Source organism: Oculina patagonica, chromosome 4 (genome assembly GCF_052425735.1).
Source record: "Oculina patagonica isolate OP01 chromosome 4, crgOcupat, whole genome shotgun sequence".
Lineage (NCBI taxonomy): Eukaryota > Metazoa > Cnidaria > Anthozoa > Scleractinia > Oculinidae > Oculina > Oculina patagonica.
The window spans coordinates 15,103,730-15,120,362 of NC_135761.1; the positions used below are offsets into that span (position 1 = coordinate 15,103,730).

The 16,633-nt window shown below is 38.4% G+C and overlaps 2 protein-coding genes across 2 annotated transcripts; both read right to left on the reverse strand.

Moving 5' to 3' along the window:
• Window positions 1-1,230: 1,230 nt before the first annotated feature.
• On the reverse strand, window positions 1,231-7,811 carry LOC144648174 (uncharacterized). The gene is made up of 4 exons (XM_078507804.1): window positions 7,434-7,811; window positions 6,101-6,218; window positions 3,301-3,727; window positions 1,231-1,516 (listed from the first exon to the last, which is right to left on the reverse strand). Exons 1-4 carry the CDS (start codon window positions 7,809-7,811, stop codon window positions 1,231-1,233), a joined length of 1,209 nt encoding a protein of 402 aa, XP_078363930.1.
• Window positions 7,812-9,545: 1,734 nt separating this feature from the next.
• LOC144652421 (uncharacterized) lies at window positions 9,546-16,591 on the reverse strand. Its single transcript, XM_078512432.1, has 3 exons — window positions 15,940-16,591; window positions 13,973-14,090; window positions 9,546-10,508 (listed from the first exon to the last, which is right to left on the reverse strand). Exons 1-3 carry the CDS (start codon window positions 16,315-16,317, stop codon window positions 10,075-10,077), a joined length of 930 nt encoding a protein of 309 aa, XP_078368558.1. The 5' UTR covers window positions 16,318-16,591; the 3' UTR covers window positions 9,546-10,074.
• Window positions 16,592-16,633: the final 42 nt, after the last annotated feature.

The window sequence follows — 16,633 nt, forward strand, 5'->3', positions numbered from 1 at the left end:
ATCAGCGCTAGGTGATAAAAAATAACATTAGCCCCTCTTCCTTCTTTAGAAAACCTCCTCTTTATTAAGCTATTTCCTCAGCTCTTGCCACCAATTATCATTCTAAATTTCCTTAAAAAATGTCAAGCTCCTCTCTATTAGGGCATCTCCTCATTTGGCCTTATTTGGTTGCGTCGACGTCTGCAGGCTGGTACCTCAAATAACAACGCGAGGAGAACATTCCTAAATAGATTAATATTCCTATTAATCCAAACGACGAGAACGAAGACTCGAAAGTGATCGATTCTTAGCAAGCTCCATCTTTCAGTTGTGGCGCGTGCAGCTAACTAGTGCTGTTGACTTGGTTGAATTTCTACTTGTGATTGAATATTCCTTCTTTACGTTTCGAAATAGAACGCAAAACAGTCCGGTTTTAGCGCGAGTGCGTTGGACGAAACCGAGAGAAAAACAAGAAAGATAAGAGAACGTTTGAAACAATTTTCATTACTCACTCACTCTAGCCCTTAGCCCTAAGTGGAGCATAGGTCATTGACGATTTCAGTTCTCCATCGGCTTTTATCCTGGGCTAGCCTTCCCAGTGTCGTCCAAGTGTTGCCCCAATCCTTATTTCAGCCTCTACACCTCGTCTCCAGGAGTTGTTCGGACCCCGGTGGGGGGGGGGGGGGCACTCAAAAAAGTTTTATACGGGGAGGCTCCGCCCCAAGCTCCTACCCCTTACCCTTTTATATACCATTTTGACAGAAATTGTACCCCTTTCGTATACCTTTTACCTGAAAAGGAACCCCTTTCATATACCTAAAAGACATGGCATAGACCTAGAACAAGACGTTTTCTTGTCATTTTCATGCAGCGCTTAATAAATTAAAATAATACAGCCATAAAGTGCGTCTGTTCGAAATATTTTAATTAAAGGCCCTTTTAAAAACCTAAATGACGAATTTTCATACCCTTTCATATACCAAAACTTGTGAAATCCCTACCCTTTCATATACCTGAAGCCTGAAAAAGGTACCCCTTTCGGGCGGAGCCTCCCCTTATAGGCCATTATATGGAGTACCCCCCCCCCCGGGCTTCGGACGACCCCTCTTCCTCTTGCCCTGAGGATTCCATCGTTGTGCCTGCCGGGTGATGGTGTTTACCGGTTTCCTCAAGGTGTGACCAATTCGCCGCCACTTTCTTCGTAGGATCTGTATCTCAATCGGTTCTTCTCCTGTTCTTTCCCAAAGTGTCTCATTCCTCACCCTGTTTGTCCATCTGATCTTTAAAATTCGTCTTTGGCACTGGTTGATGAAAGACTGTAATTTGCAATTGTGGTTCATACGCTTTGTTGTTCTCCATGTCTCCGTGCCATAGAGGAGGACTGCTTTTACATTGGTGTGTTGGTGTTGTTCTAAATTTTGTTCCCCGTGAGATGACATGGGAGGTCCACACTTTCCTCAACATGTTGAAAACTACTCTGGCTTTGTTGATCCTGACCTTAATATCCTCATCTGAACCTCCATCAATGCTGACTACACTGCAGGTAGACAAAAGATTATACTTCCTCCAGGATGGTATCCCTCCTTGTTACTGGTCTGCTGTTGGTGCAGTTAACCTTCATAACCTTGGTCTTTCCTTCATTTGGAGTCAGGTCCAGCTTGATGGAATAAGCTGTTAGTTGTTCTGTTTCGTCCTGTATCTGTCAGTTGTTACTTGACAGGAGAGATAAATCATCAGCAAATTCTAAATCCTCGAGTTGCTGCCCTAAGTTCCACTGGATCCCATTTCGCTGTTCCTTCGTTGTTTCTTTCATGGTCCAGTCAATAGCTAGTGGGAACAAGAACGGGCCATCAAACAATCTTGCTTAGTGAAGCTCTCTGACAGTACACCAGCATGGAGGACTTTGCAAGTCATCCTGCCGTAGGAGTTTTTGATGATTCGGATGAATTTTCCTGGGATGCCATCCCAGGGGGGGTACTCCGGCTTGTAAATGACGGGGATGATCGAAGGATTTTTTTGGGTTTGAAATTTTCGATTCCGGGTTTTTTTTGGGTTGGAAAATCTGGCAAGTATTTTTTTGGCTGACTTGATTAACATAGGGGATTTTTTTGGGTATTAAAAACGAACTTAAGTGCCCTGGCACGGCCTTGGCGTTTTTATGGTATGATGAAAATACAAACACGAGCGTTCAATTTTTATGATTTTCTTTGCGTTATATTACTGCCCCTCCTGGCAATTTAGGGGTAATTTGACAAGGGATTTTTTTGGGGGGTTATTTTTGGTCCAGGGATTTTTTTGGGTAATGTCGGAAGACTCAGGGATTTTTTTTTGGGTCCTGAGTTTTGCCTCCGTTCGATCATCCCTGTCATTTACAAGCCGGAGTACCCCCCTGGGGATGCCATAGTGCTCATCAGGCACCAGAGGGCGTTTCTATCACGGCTGTTAAAAGCTTTTTCATAGTCTATAGTCTACAAAATTGATGTAGAGGGAGGTGTTTCATTCAATGGACTGCTCAGTGACTATCCTGAGGGTGCAGGAGCGGTCATTCCATTCATCCTCTGAAATCTATTGGAGAGGTTATCCCAAAGCTCTGTGCTGTATCTTATTTCTAGAACAGATCAGGACAAAAGAAGCATTGATCATGCCACTTATCATGATCTTTATTACTTATGTAATATGATAACATAATAACAGACGATAATTTCAAAATGCGAATGATATTGCTTCAAAATCATTCATTTATAAATATACGACCCACTTTTCCTCGAATGTTATGTTCGATGTAGTAAAATGGTAACAGAACTTCGTGTCTTCCATTTTGGTTCTTAATCATACTTGAAATTAAACATAATCCGACTCATTCTGCGCGGGTTGCCCTATTAAGCTATAATAAGTCTCATATCTATTGTTTATTAACAAGGCGATATATCAAAATATTCTCATTACTTTTTCATAATTCTCAGAACTGTGGTTAAAAATTATTATTTTAAAAAAATAGTTTAGCCCCGTTTAAAAACTGAGCTATTAAAAAAGCTGGACTAATATCTACTCTAACCTAATAATAAATTTGAAATAAAGTTTCTTCGACAAATATTGCCTCAAAAAAACATTTTGTCTTAATTTTTACTAAAAATATGGCGAAACGTTCTCTTTTAAACTTCAGGTAAAGTCTGCGTCCGAGCCAAGTGGCACATTTGTACACCTAGGTGGAGAGAGGCACTGTGAGAGTAAAGTGTTTTGTTCAAGAACCCGGGCCTTTCGACTCGGAGTCGAGCGCGCTAACCATTAGGCCACCGTGCCTTCCACTTCTTTTAAACATACAGTGAGTATATGTCCATGCAAGTCTGTCCTCCATTATCAACTTCAGAAACGTCCTTTAGATCTTCTTTGTACCACACCCTGAACTCTTGACCAGGCGTTACTCTTAGGGGTACAGTGAGGTTGTTGAATGTTAGCTCTGGCGAATCAGAACGAATTCCAGGAATTCGATAATCCGTTATACCAGACAGCTGCGGAAAAACGACTGCATTGCTAGCGTTGGTGACAAATGTTTGAAGAATGTTTCCTTCTTCGCAGCTCCAGGTACTGTAAAGAGAGTCTAAGTTGACGTGACACGAGATTTGGCCTCTTAAATGGACGAGTTTAAAAGACACGATATTATCGCTGTACTGCATCGTAAATGAGCCGTATGAATTGTCCCGCGCTCCAAAACAGACTTCTTTGGTATTCACCTTCAGCCACACGGGACCTGAAATGAAGAAATGTAACAGCACCTATCACTATAGCAAAAAGGTGCTTTCTGTATAACACAATCAACCTACAATCAAAACCATTCTTCCCTTTTTACCTTATGGTATCATAAGGTATAGTGAGGGTTGAATGTCACTCCATTCCCGTTAAACAATTAATGTATGCATTAAATCCGCATTAAAAGTGAATTAAACACGGTTTCCCCTCTCTCCCGTACTAGGTTACTAAGAAACTGCTCTTGCTAGAAAATTTCAATGTGCAATCACAAATTGTTTCTGAAATTAACTTTTACAGAACTGATTGTAGAACTACTTTAACGAAGCTAAGTTTATAATTTCACCTCGTGCCGAAAGAAACTATCATTATCAATTGCATTGTCTGAAGTCGATAGTTTTGTTATGAGGAGTTTGTTGCCTAGCTGTTCCAGTTCGAAGTACGATGTGCGATGACAGATTGTTTCTGAACTTATTATAGTTTTAGCAGAATTTCATGTAGAAGTAATGCAGTCAAGCTAAGTTTGTAGTTTCACCTTGGAACCGAAAGAAACTAACATTGTCAATTAAATTGACTGGTGTCGACAGTTTTGTCGTCAGGAGTTGAGTTGCCCAGCTGTTCTAGTTCAATGTGCAATGACAGATTGTTTTTGAAATTACCTTTAAGCGAAGTTAAGTTTATAGTTTCGCCTCGGGACCGAAAAAAATAACATTGTTAATTCTGTAGACTTATTAGAAGTTAAGTTGCCTAGCTGTTCCAGTTTGATGATAGATTGTTTCTAAAATTCAGTTTAGCAGAATTCAAGTAAAAAAACTAATTCACTAAAACTAAGTTTAATGAGTTCAACCTTGAGACCGAAAGGAACTAAAAAAACATTGTGAATTGTATTGATTGAAGTCCATTGTTTTGTTATGAGGGGCTGTTCCATTTTTGCTTAAAATGTTACTTTTTGTAATTCATGTTACGTTATAATTAGTTATCAAATCCTGTAATAGAAGAAATCATGTCAAGTAAAAATAGCAACATTTTTATAATTCACAATAAAGGTTAGAAGAAGTTTATTCCTGTCATCTCTCTTAACATCTCAACAACCATACCTTTATTAGTCTACCCTCTATCATGTTGTTAATGTCACACTGCCATGTAACAACAAAAGCAGTTTCAATCAGGTTTATATTATTTTATAAGTTCACTTTACCCCTTTTGTTTCAGGACCAAATTGTTCTAAGAATAACAGTGACACAAGGCACTGACCAAAACAGCTTTTATTACTGAAATCAAATAATAATGTTGGAAATAGCAGTCTTTTTCAATAGTGTGTTTAGTGTGGTAGAAAGAAAGACCAGTGTGAAAAGAAATGCATTTGTTACCACTCGCCATTCTGTGCGCTGCACCCCACTCTATGTAAACGCCAAGGACAGGCTATGGACTATGGTACACTTAGGACAGACTTTTGCAGTTTTCATATAGGTGACACTCTGCACAGACTTGTAACTACGAAAAATGATTAATCTTCTTCCATGATCAAAAAGCTAGACTATGATTAATCCCTCATTTCTCTGCGCTCCATGATTCTCTCACACGATGGCTATATACTATAACCTCGTTCCCAGGGTCTCCCCCCCCCCCCCACCAGAGCAAGAACTGGGGGCTGGGGGGAGTCCCTGGGAACGAGGTGGGCTCTGCTAATCAGTCACAAATGAGCAACTACTTACTGTATATATTTGAACAGAAAGTTAATTAGCGCGGTCCCCGAATCATTGCGGAATAACTAAACCACCTTACAAATGGAACACTTTTTAGTTCGAAAAAGGGGCAAATGTTCATCGAATAATTACCACATACCATAAGGTGGCTCGAAGGAGACTTTGATTTAAGACTGAAAGCACACATTTGTTTCGTTCACAAATTTGTACGTGAGAGCCATGTACAGCACAGAGAAGAGCACCCATGACCGTGCTACTTAATATCTTTCAACGGTTACAAACTTAAAAGTTAAAACAACCTTGTACAGCACAAGATAAGACAAGAAAAGAAAAGACAATACAAGACAGGACGGGACAAGATAGATGAGATGAGATGAGATTTTAATGGATAATGTATTTAATGTCAAATGTAAAGGGAGTGGTCTCCCAATCTCCCAAATCTTAGGTTCATGGTAAAAATGACCCTTCGTTAATTTCAATCCATCAAACAATACACATTTCATATCCAGTGACACTCGGCATTGAGTGATTTGAGATGGGTTGGTGCGTGCTTGGGTGCATGGTTAAAACAACTCGTTTATCTGATTGTCTGCGAAGTTTCTGAGATCCTTCATTCGATTGAAATGTCTACATATTAAAGAATAAAAAACAAAATAAAACGGTCATATAACCTTCATTGTCGCAGTAAATTCCAGTGTATCCAGTAACACAGTGGCACACAAAACCATGGGTCTCGTAGAGTGGAAGGCACGTCGAACCATGCTTGCACACGCCGTGTTCACAAGGGCTCTACTCAACAAAAAGAAAAATGTGGTATCTGAAAAACTGTCTAGATCCCCGCTTTACCCTGCTGTTATTTAAGGGACATTGCCACAGCTGAAATATCGTGTTTTCATGATTAAAGCTAGGAACTTGGTTTAAGATTACTTTAAAGAAATCATCGCCAAAATTGATAGAAGCAATGAAATATAAACTAAACAGACAAAATAACGGCTAGAAACGTCAAACTGTCAAAAGAATGAATGGCCATTTTGATTTCTTAACATCATGTCCATAAATCATTTTTCATAAACTGTATTTCATTCCAGTCCTTGTAATCCTACACTTAATCTCGAAACTAGTGCCTCTTTGGTGGCATTTGGCGATATAACGTGGAAATAAGCTGAGTGAAATTTTGCTATTTCGGCAGGACAGTATCCCTCTGATAATCCACTGTAAGAAATAAGATGGCGGCTGTACATAGAAAACCATATTTTTTGCGAAAGGTTTCACTGTACTTACAACGTTGTGTGAACATTCAAGAACCTTTATTTCCGTTTAAATAAGCGTTTTGCGGATTTTCGCCCGCTAAGAATTATATGCAAATGTACCAGTCCCCAACTTATTCTGTAAGATGGATTATCGCAACTTTGTCGTTATAAATATCAGATTACATATGTTTATAATTTGACTATGCCGCCAGTTGACCATATAAGGTCTAGAGAGCACGCAAAATAAGGTAACATGTTACAATGTTGGGTTTTGAACAGAGCGAACACAGACTGATTTGCGCGCGGGGATGACAAGGGCAAAAGAAGGTTGTTAAATACAAGGAAAATAAAACAATCCGATAATAAATTCATATCATGATTTGACAGATGATATTTGCACGTTCTGTTACTCGTTACCCGTCGCCAAGCCAATTATCTTTCAAGCCATCGAATGAGATGTGTATACTCGGATAAAGGATATCGATGTTAAGTTTTTTTTAATAGGCTCCATGTTTACCTGTAGAATATACAAGACCTGGCAGGTGATAAAAGCATCCATCATTAAATAGATCTTCACTTATCATTCCTGTTCCTGTAGTGTATGTCAATTGTACTGAATTTTTCTTCTTCAAAACACAGATTTTTATAGCATGTTCAAGTTTGATTACCAGTCACTAAACAGTTATGGAAAGTTACAACAGTTCCTTAAAGCATACAGATGAGAAATAATATATGTAATTAAAAAACAGCTCACCCAAATACTGTAGTGATGAAATTCTGCACTGGGTTGTAAGTATGTGGAGTATTTAAACTTGTCGGAAGCCAGCAACCGACACAAGTGTTTTCCTTTTAAGTCTGCTTTCAGTCTAAAGTTGAACGAGATGCACTCTGTTTTGACGAGACAAGTCAGTGCGCATTGAATGGCGTCGTAAACGAAGTCGGTCTGTAATATTTGCTGTATCCTCAGATAGTGGTGAGTGGTTTCTATAAAGCTTGATGAATTTCTATGAGAGATGATTTCCTTGAAGGCGTTGTGTTCTTCCGTGCGAGAACGACTTAATGTTACCAGCATCAGACAGCAGAAAGGCCCCCAAAACGCTTTTTGAAACAAACCAAGCCTCGAAACCTTCATTTTAGAGCATCAACTGTATCTCTAACCTGTGCACGTCAGCGAGGCAAATTTAAAAATAAATGAAGACACAGGCAGCAATCCAGTCACAACATGGAAGAGGTCACAGGAACGTTTTAATTTATTTATTCTTAATAGAGCAGCTGTAGCACCTATAAATAAATGAATTGTCATTTCCCTCCGTTGGCGACTAAACAATTAGATTAAGGAAGGTTTCCAGCACTTTCCAGCTCTCATACTTAAATAGGTCCGTGCCCCAAACATTTACAAGTTACTGCTACAAAATGGTATCAAACAATTGCCCAATGATTGATAAACAAATTGTGGTATATTTCTTGACGTCACTGGTAACCATAGCAACGAAGCATAAAAAGAAAAAGCAATTGCAAATACTGAACAAGTCGGATTATAACACGGAGAAGTTAAAATAAAATCCGTGTAGCCTCTTTTTTAATTATTGTTGTTGTTGTTCAACTGAAAGAGATTTGCTCTACCCAAGAAAGGCTCGCATAGGGAAACCTGAATTTGCTTAGTTTATAAATAGCGTGACCGATCTACCAATGTCAGTATTTTTTCAAAGTGACCGAAAAACAAGTATAAATCTAAGGAGAAGTTCCCTGTAGTTTACTAAGATTTCCAGCTGTTTCTATAGCCAGAACATCCGGGAAATGAGATTCTAAAATTGAGACTGCTTTTATCTAATTTTGAATTCAATTACTAGGCTGTCAAATAAGTTTTGGTCGCTAAAAAGAGATTTTCTACAAAAGCAATTCCCGTAAATTGTGACGAAAACACTACTTAGATTAAATGGGTTTGACGGGCTCTCGACAGAATTAAGGTATTGCTTTATTTCATATATAAAGGCCGGATATTCGAAAGCATTACTTACTCGACGGGCACTTTAAAAGTTAAAAATTCACAGCAACAAACAAGTTAAGTTGAAGGCGTACAACTTTGAAGAATCAAGTTTGTTGTTGGTAACCCCTCTTAATTTTCCTTAGTCGAAACCATCCCTGTGTAGCTTCGCGTTTTTATTATTTTTTTTTTTTTGTTGTATTTCTGCATAAGAAAACTATTATTTTGAAATTTCCTTCACTCTGGAAGAAATCAGAAAAATGATTTAACTATCGTGACACTACGTCTTTAAAAATATATTTATATTTTACATATCGCTCCGTTCTTTTAAGCCCCTAGCACCAGGCTCGCTTAATCTGTCGAAGCTCCATCCCTCTATAGCCTTACTCAGTTGTTTACTCTAATCCGATCGCTCTTTATAAAAGCCCTGCTCTTACCAAATGATAAGGCAATATATATCTGCAGCGAGAAAAACGATTAATTGTAGGTAGGAATATGTTTTTAGAGTTTTCTCTGCATACCAATTATTATTCTAAATCTCCTAAACAAAAGTCATATGAATCAGTGCTAGGTGAATATAAAATATAAAATTAGGCCTTTTCTTTTCTTAAATCCTCTTTATCAAGCCATCTCATTTCGCCTCGTTTTGTCGCGTCTGCAGGCTGGTACCTCTCCTTATACCGTGAGGAGAACTTCAGTCTTTGATTGAACAAAGTTAAAAACCCAGACTTAAAAAGTGCTAAAGATTGAGGAGAACAAAGACTCGAAAGCACGCTCGAATGGTCCGAAAACTTAACATTTTCACAAAGGCTCTTTTGTAGAAAAGATTAATTTTTAAAGTAAATGTAGTTAACTGGCTTTTTAATTATGTTTATTGTTTATAGTACAGAAACAGGAATGCATGCACACACACGATAGCATGGGTAACGCTACTTACAGGCGATATTTTCAAAATACAAACGAAACTGCTGCAATATTTTTTAATCTACGATTTACGCCCATTTGCAAAAGGAGTATAGCGTTAATTTTAAAAAGGCTTTGTTGAGTTTTTCCTCGAAATTTTTTTTAGGTCATTTAATGGTAACAGAAATCGTGCCTGCCATTTTGACACTTAAATCATGCTTGGAAAGAGATTAAAGTCCACTAAATCCCATTCCCATTATCTATTAACTAGTCAATGTTGTCGAAATTGCCATATCACTATTTCATAATTCTCAGAAGTGTTGTTAAAAATTATTATTTTTATAAAAAATGGTTGAGCCCCGTATGAAAACTAAGCTATTAAAAAACTGGACAAATATCTACTCTGATATATATAAAAAAACATTTCTTGTCAACTTTCCTCTAGGAATAATGCTTCTAGGAAATTCTTTGTCATAGTTTTTTTAAAATATGGCATAAACGTTTTCTTTTAAACATACAACGAGTATATGTCCATGCAAGTCTGTCCTCCATTATCAACTTCAGAAACGTCTTTTAAATCTTCTTTGTACCACACCCTGAACTCCTGACCAGGCGCTACTCTCAGGGGTACAGTAAGGTTGTTGAATGTCAGCTCGGGTGAATCAGAACGAATTCCAGGAATTTGATAATTCGTTATACCAGGTATCTGCGGGAAAACGACTGCATTGCTGGCGTTGGTGACAAATGTTTGAAGAATGTCTCCTTTATCACACGCCCAGTTACTGTAACGCGAGTCAACAGTGCGACACGAGATTTGTCCTCTTAAATGAACGAGTTTAAAGGACACGATGCTACCGCTGTACTGCATCGTAAATAAGCCGTATGAATTGTCCCGCGCTCCAAAACAGACTTCTTTGGTATTCACTTTCAGCCACACGGGACCTGAAATGAAGAAATGTAACAGCACTTATTACTATAGCAAAACGGCAGACATTTTCTGTGTATAAAACAATCAACTTATTATAAAAACTTTTTTCACTTTTTGTGTCTAGTGCGAAGCGCAGACACTAAGCTATAACGCTAAAATTTTTCAGTAAGTACTACATATACGGCAAATTATGACGTCATACTAACCAAATTCCACTGAGATTTCTAATACGTGACAGCGTACACGAAGTATTTTACAGAAATGCTTCTCTGCATAATAGTAATCGATAATCACTCGTTTTGCCTTCGTTCCCCCTTCGTTATTCCTTCGTGAACAACTGATGAAAACGTAGAACAAACGGAACAAGTCTAATTTGAGATAATTAAGACATTAATTACGTCAACGAACGTCAACACAATGTATTGCGCTAAAAATAATAAATTCTCGGACGTTTGAAGACTTTCGTCTCTTCATTAACGTTAAAACTGCCGTTAACAGACAGCACGCGCAAGACCCTGCATTCAAATGGGTTGAACGTTGACTTTGCTTTCTTGTGACAGTGCAAGCGCTTGCTTGCGGCGAAGATGCATTTTAAATTAATTTAAATGTACACGCGCGTGCTGTCTGTTAACCTCATTTTTTACACTTACAAAGACGCACGTGACTGTATTTTTAACGCTCACGAAGAGACAGAAGTGTCGAAACGTCCGAGAATTTATTGTCTTTCAGCGCATCAACAATATAAAGTAAAAAACGTTGTGTTAAATTCATCTCTTTGTTATTAGTCCATCAGCTAGTGGGGTTGTATGGCTCACTTAAGGGGAACAAACGAAACTTGTCTAATATTACTCTTTGACTATTAAGCATCATAAAAATGTGTGATAGCAAGGATAAAACGGTAGTTTTCACTGTGTAAATCGAATTTGAAATTTGCTCTCATATCCTTCTTTTGGCCGCCATCTTGGATTTTAAAACAAAAATCCTTAATTTTTTTTATTCGTTCTTAAATACTTACTGATTTTTTGCTTAGATATATATTTGAGAGGTACTACATATTCAGGACATTATTTTAGCATTGTTTACGGTAATAAAAGCAAAGTACGCAATAAATGAGGTCGCAATGTCCGCCATTTTGTTTTTCAGCTCGTTTTCCTTTTGCTCCTCAATCATCTTAAATAACAAAATTACCATAAAGGCGTTCCATCGCAATGCTACGTTTTTTCAAGTATACTACACCATTAATCAGTATACCCCAAATCAGATTACATAGCTACGTCCACGCATAAGGTTAGAATAGGGCTCAGTTAAGAGATTGTTGAGCACAGAACTCGTATAAAGTCCTCCTTCACTGCTGCTATGCTTCTGTCAACTCTTCTGGAGCGGTGAAGGAATTACCGGAAGGGAATCAGTAGCTCATCTCTAGATTGTGGCTTGGAAATTTCCTCTTGTAACATTGAGTTCGGTTAGTGGAGATGCCTCGCGTGGTGGGAGAACCCCTGGCTTTACTTTCCCGGGCGCCGTTCACTTTTCTCTGGCTTCACTTTCCCTGGCGCCGTGAATCTCATAGCACAGCACATCCACACTCTGACACGTCTTCTCGTACAGCTGATACACTTATGCTTTCGTATCTTTAATGATCACCTCGGATACTGCAACTCCTCCCCGCTAATCGCCATAGCTCGGACGTACGTTTCGTACGTTGGCAAAGCTCCACTTTTCTGGTCTTCGCACCTCTTCCCTCTTTTTTAAAGTACTTTGCATGTCCGTGGGACCATATGTTTGAAATAAGGGGCTGGGTTGGAAAATGACGATTGTTTTTTAGGGGGATTTATTCAAGACACTTGAATGGAAATGGTATTTTATCTACGCGCTCTCTTTTCTTCGTGAAATAATTTTTAAATCTGCACTTTTTGCTTTATTTTGTGGTACAAACAGTCATATTGTGAACAATAATCAGCCGTGGCGACGTCACATATGACATCACGTTGTTATTTTTGAAACACTAGAATGAACGAAATCATGTTGTTGGTTCCAATAAGTTTTAAATTTGCGTTTGAAAGCGATTCGTTTACGTTAAAAGAATGCAGGCAGCTTTGTAGCTTTTTCACCCCAAAAATCCAAGATGGCGGCCAAATTAAGAAGCGTATAGGGGAGCCAATTTAAAATTCGATTTATAAGTGAAAGCTACTGTTCCAACCTTGCTATCATACATTTTTGTGATGCTCAATAGGCAAAGATTAAGATAAGACATGTTTCGTTTGTTCCCCGAAAGTAAGCCATGAACCCAAATTTTCGGATCTCAGCTGATGGACTATATCACTATGAAGTTATAGAAAATGACAAATTGTCCCAGCGCTAATTTACAGCAAGGCGCCCAAAAGTGTGACTACTTTTAATTTATTCACATTCTTTCGTGCAGATTTAATCCAATCAAAAGCCGTGGATAGCTTGCAGTTGACTTCTGATTGGATTAAATCTGCACGAAAGAATGTGAATAAATTAAAAGTGGTCACACTTTTGAGCGCCTTGCTGTAACGCCACAACGTGCACTATTGAGTTTTAGTAGAAACTCAGCTGTGTTCTATTGGAAATCCGCGAATCTGATTGGTTCTCCCACTGATTTCTATTCGCCGATAGAAAACAGTCGCGTGCTGGCGTAGCTCTTTAAGCAGTAAATTTTCTTGATTTTTGTCCTCAAAGTGCACAATATTGTAGGTTTTGGACTGCAATCGTTTAGAGTTTCTACTAAAACAATTAGACTACTCGCCCTCGTTTTCTATGAGCGATAGTCAACTCGGCTGCGCCTCGTTGACTATTTGCTCATAGAAAACTTGGGCTCGTAGTCTAATTGTTAAATGGATGCACGCGGGAGGTTACTAAGCACGAAAAAAGCGCAAGAATCGTCCATCTCTAGCTTCCATGAGGCGACTCTAGCTATTATGCAACGTCTACTGCAGATGGCTTTCCAACATCACCTTGCACTTGTTGATAACTTCTACCCATATTTCTTCACTACACTGTTAAAGCTAGAATCCTCTACAACTATAGTCTATGCCGACAAAAACCTAATAAATGCACTACCGTGACCGAGCAATACAGTAATGCACAAAGCTCAATAAAGCTCAGCACTAGACACATGTACGCAGTGCAGACCTCTTTTTTAAACCTGAAAGCACACATTTGTTTGGTTCACAAATTCATAAGTTAGAGCCACCGTGTACAGCACAGAAAAGAGCACCATATAACCGTGCTACTCAAAATCTTTCAAAGGCCACAAAAAAGAGTTTCATTTACAAACTTAAAGTTAAAACAACCTTGTACAGCATAAGATGAGAGGAGAGGAGAGGAGAGGAGAGGAGAGGAGAGGAGAGGAGAGGAGAGGAGAGGAGAGGAGAGGAGAGGAGAGGAGAGGAGAGGAGAGGAGAGGAGAGGAGAGGAGAGGAGAGGAGATGAAATAAGATAAAAACAGTCATATAACCTTTATTGTCGCAGTAAATTCCGGTGTATCCAGGAACACAGTGGCACACAAAACCATGGGTCTCGTACAGTGGAAGGCACGTGGAACCATGCTGGCACACTCCATATTCGCAAGGGTTCTACTCAACAAAAGGAAAAAAGGGAGAATCAACTTTGGTTTCTGTCCACTTTCAGCCAATAGAAACTTTACAGTTTATAAAATTTTAACATTTCTCTCATGATCCTCGTACGAATCTTTGTAGGATTTAAAATACAACAATCATCGTTTCTACGAAGATTTACTTTTGAAGTGATTGCGTCTACGATAAGCTAGCTGTTGTACAGAAGGGTGGGTTCCTGTTGACTGAAGCAAACCCTGATGCAAGAAATCACGTCTGGCCAATGTGCCAACAAGCGCGGGAAAACATGGAACCTGTACCAAGTAGTTTTTTGCCTATATTAAGTTATTTTTTTTTATGCTGTACTGTACTTAATGTTTTCTCTGGCAAAATAAAACGGTTGTTGTTGTTATTGTTGTTGTCTTTTTTTCTGCAGTATCACACTGAAGTTGCCTAATATTTTCCAGGCCAGGCTTTTCTGAAAACTGCCAAAAGCTCCGCTTTATCGTTATTATTAATAACATCTGATAATCCACCGCAACACAGCCAAAATAGGCATAAAGAAAGCCATATTTTTTGCGCTACGAATTGTGGGCAAATAAAAAAATTATATCAATCGCCATCTTTTTCCGTAAAGTGGATTATAATCCACTTAATCGCGCACTTTGCCGTCTTAAGAACAGTAAAAACCCGCGTGTAAAAATATAACATTTTAGAACCTGTTGGGCTAAAATTTGTAAATTAGATACCATTTTTATAAGAACCTATCGTTCAGTCTCAAATTTGAAACAGGTTCTTATCTTCTAAAATTGATTAAAAATGTGTCTACTTTTGGTAAATAAGTTTGGACAAAGCATTTCTGTGCATAGTGAAGAATATTATTCTACATGACACGAGCGTGGGACAAAGAAAAAATGCACATGTTAATACAATGAAAACATATTAGTCGAATAATAAATTCCATTTCTGTGCATGTATATCATGTCATATTCAAAATGATAAGTGCTTCCTTTTTTACATAAGCGCTTATGTGGTATGCAAATTTTACTGATACAAGGAATTGGCCGAATAACACTAAAATATCTATAACAATATTGAATATTTTTTTCAGAAATTAAGAACCTATTAAGAAACTAATTAGCCTAAATTTGTGTTGATAACCCTTTATGTAAGAACCTGTTTAGGCTAACCTGAAAAAATAATAGGTTCTTTCTCGCGGGTTTTTACTGTATCACATTATATATGTGGATTATTTGCCGATGATGCCAGTTGACCATATAAGGTCTAGAAAGCACTCAAAATATGGGAGGATGTTACAAGTTGTGTCCCTGATTTGACCGGGTTGGAGCAAAGATAGATTAACATAGATTAACATGTGCTCACGGGGGAGAAAGTTACACCGGACAAGGACAAAAAAAGATTGTTAAATACAATGAAAACATATTAGTCGAATAATAAATTCCTATTACGATTGCTTGACAGATAATACGCGAGCACACTGTTACCCGTCGCCAAGCCAATTATCTTTCAAGCTATCGAATGAGGTGTTTATACCCGGATGAAGGATATTGATGTTGAGTTTTCTTAATAGGCTCCATGTTTACCTGTAGAATATACAAGACCTGGCAGGTGCTAGACCCTTAGTTATCATTCCTGTTCCTGCATGTATTGTTTGTCGTTTAGACTAAATTTTCTTCTTCAAAAACTCAGATTTTTGAAGCATGTACTGCAACATACATGTAACTAGATCTCTAATATCAAACTCAACCTTAAAATTTGATTACCGGTCACTAAACAGTTATGAAAAGTTGCAACAGTTTCTTAAAGCATACAGATGAGTAATAATATATGTAATTAAAAAACAGCTCACCCAAATACTGTAGTGGTGAAATCCTGCACTGGGTTGTAAGTACATGGAGTATTTAAACTTGTCCGAAGCCAGCAGCTCACAAAAGTGTTTGCCTTTTAGGTCTGCTTTTAGTCCGAAATTGAAGGAGATGCATTCTGTTTTGACAAGACAATTCAGTGCACATTGAATGGCGTCGTTAACGAAGTCGGTCTGTAGTATTTGCTGTATCAACAGATAGTGGTAGGTGGTTTCTATAAAACTTGCTGAATTTCTGTCCGAGATGATTTCCTTGAAAGCGTTCTTTTCTTCCGAGCGAGAACGACTTAATGTTACCAGCATCAGACAGCAAAAAGGCCCCCAGAACGCTTTTTGAAACAAACCCAGCCTCAAAACCTTCATTTTAGAGCATCAACTGTATTCTCTAACCAGTGCATGTTAGCGAGGCAAAACTCAATGAAAAAAAAGGCAGCAAGCCAGCCTACGTTGGAACAGCGCAGCACAATACAGAGTATCTGTCGAAAAACCGCCTAAAAGCTAGCGAAGAAGTCCGTGGTCACTTAACGCCGCCACAGGGAGGCAGGCGCTGGACGAGTGAAAGTCTGGAACATCACGTCACAGTAACATTTTAATTTATTTATTCTTATAGCAGCTGTAGCACCTATAAATAAATGGATTGTCATTTCCCTTATAATATTGTCATTTCTCTTAGTTGGCG

What these genes read in the sequence shown, in the direction of transcription:
- LOC144652421 (XM_078512432.1), bottom strand. Translation starts at nt 16,317, where the DNA reads ATGAAGGTTTTGAGGCTGGGTTTGTTTCAAAAAGCGTTCTGGGGGCCT. An exon ending in TTCACCACTACAGTATTTGG is followed by an intron (nt 14,091 to 15,939) that starts GTGAGCTGTTTT and finishes TTTGTTGAGTAG; the next exon opens with AACCCTTGCGAATATGGAGT. An exon ending in AATTTACTGCGACAATAAAG is followed by an intron (nt 10,509 to 13,972) that starts GTTATATGACTG and finishes TCTTCATTTCAG; the next exon opens with GTCCCGTGTGGCTGAAAGTG.
- LOC144648174 (XM_078507804.1), bottom strand. Translation starts at nt 7,811, where the DNA reads ATGAAGGTTTCGAGGCTTGGTTTGTTTCAAAAAGCGTTTTGGGGGCCT. An exon ending in TTCATCACTACAGTATTTGG is followed by an intron (nt 6,219 to 7,433) that starts GTGAGCTGTTTT and finishes TTTGTTGAGTAG; the next exon opens with AGCCCTTGTGAACACGGCGT. An exon ending in TGCATGGACATATACTCACT is followed by an intron (nt 1,517 to 3,300) that starts GTATGTTTAAAA and finishes GTCTACCTGCAG; the next exon opens with TGTAGTCAGCATTGATGGAG.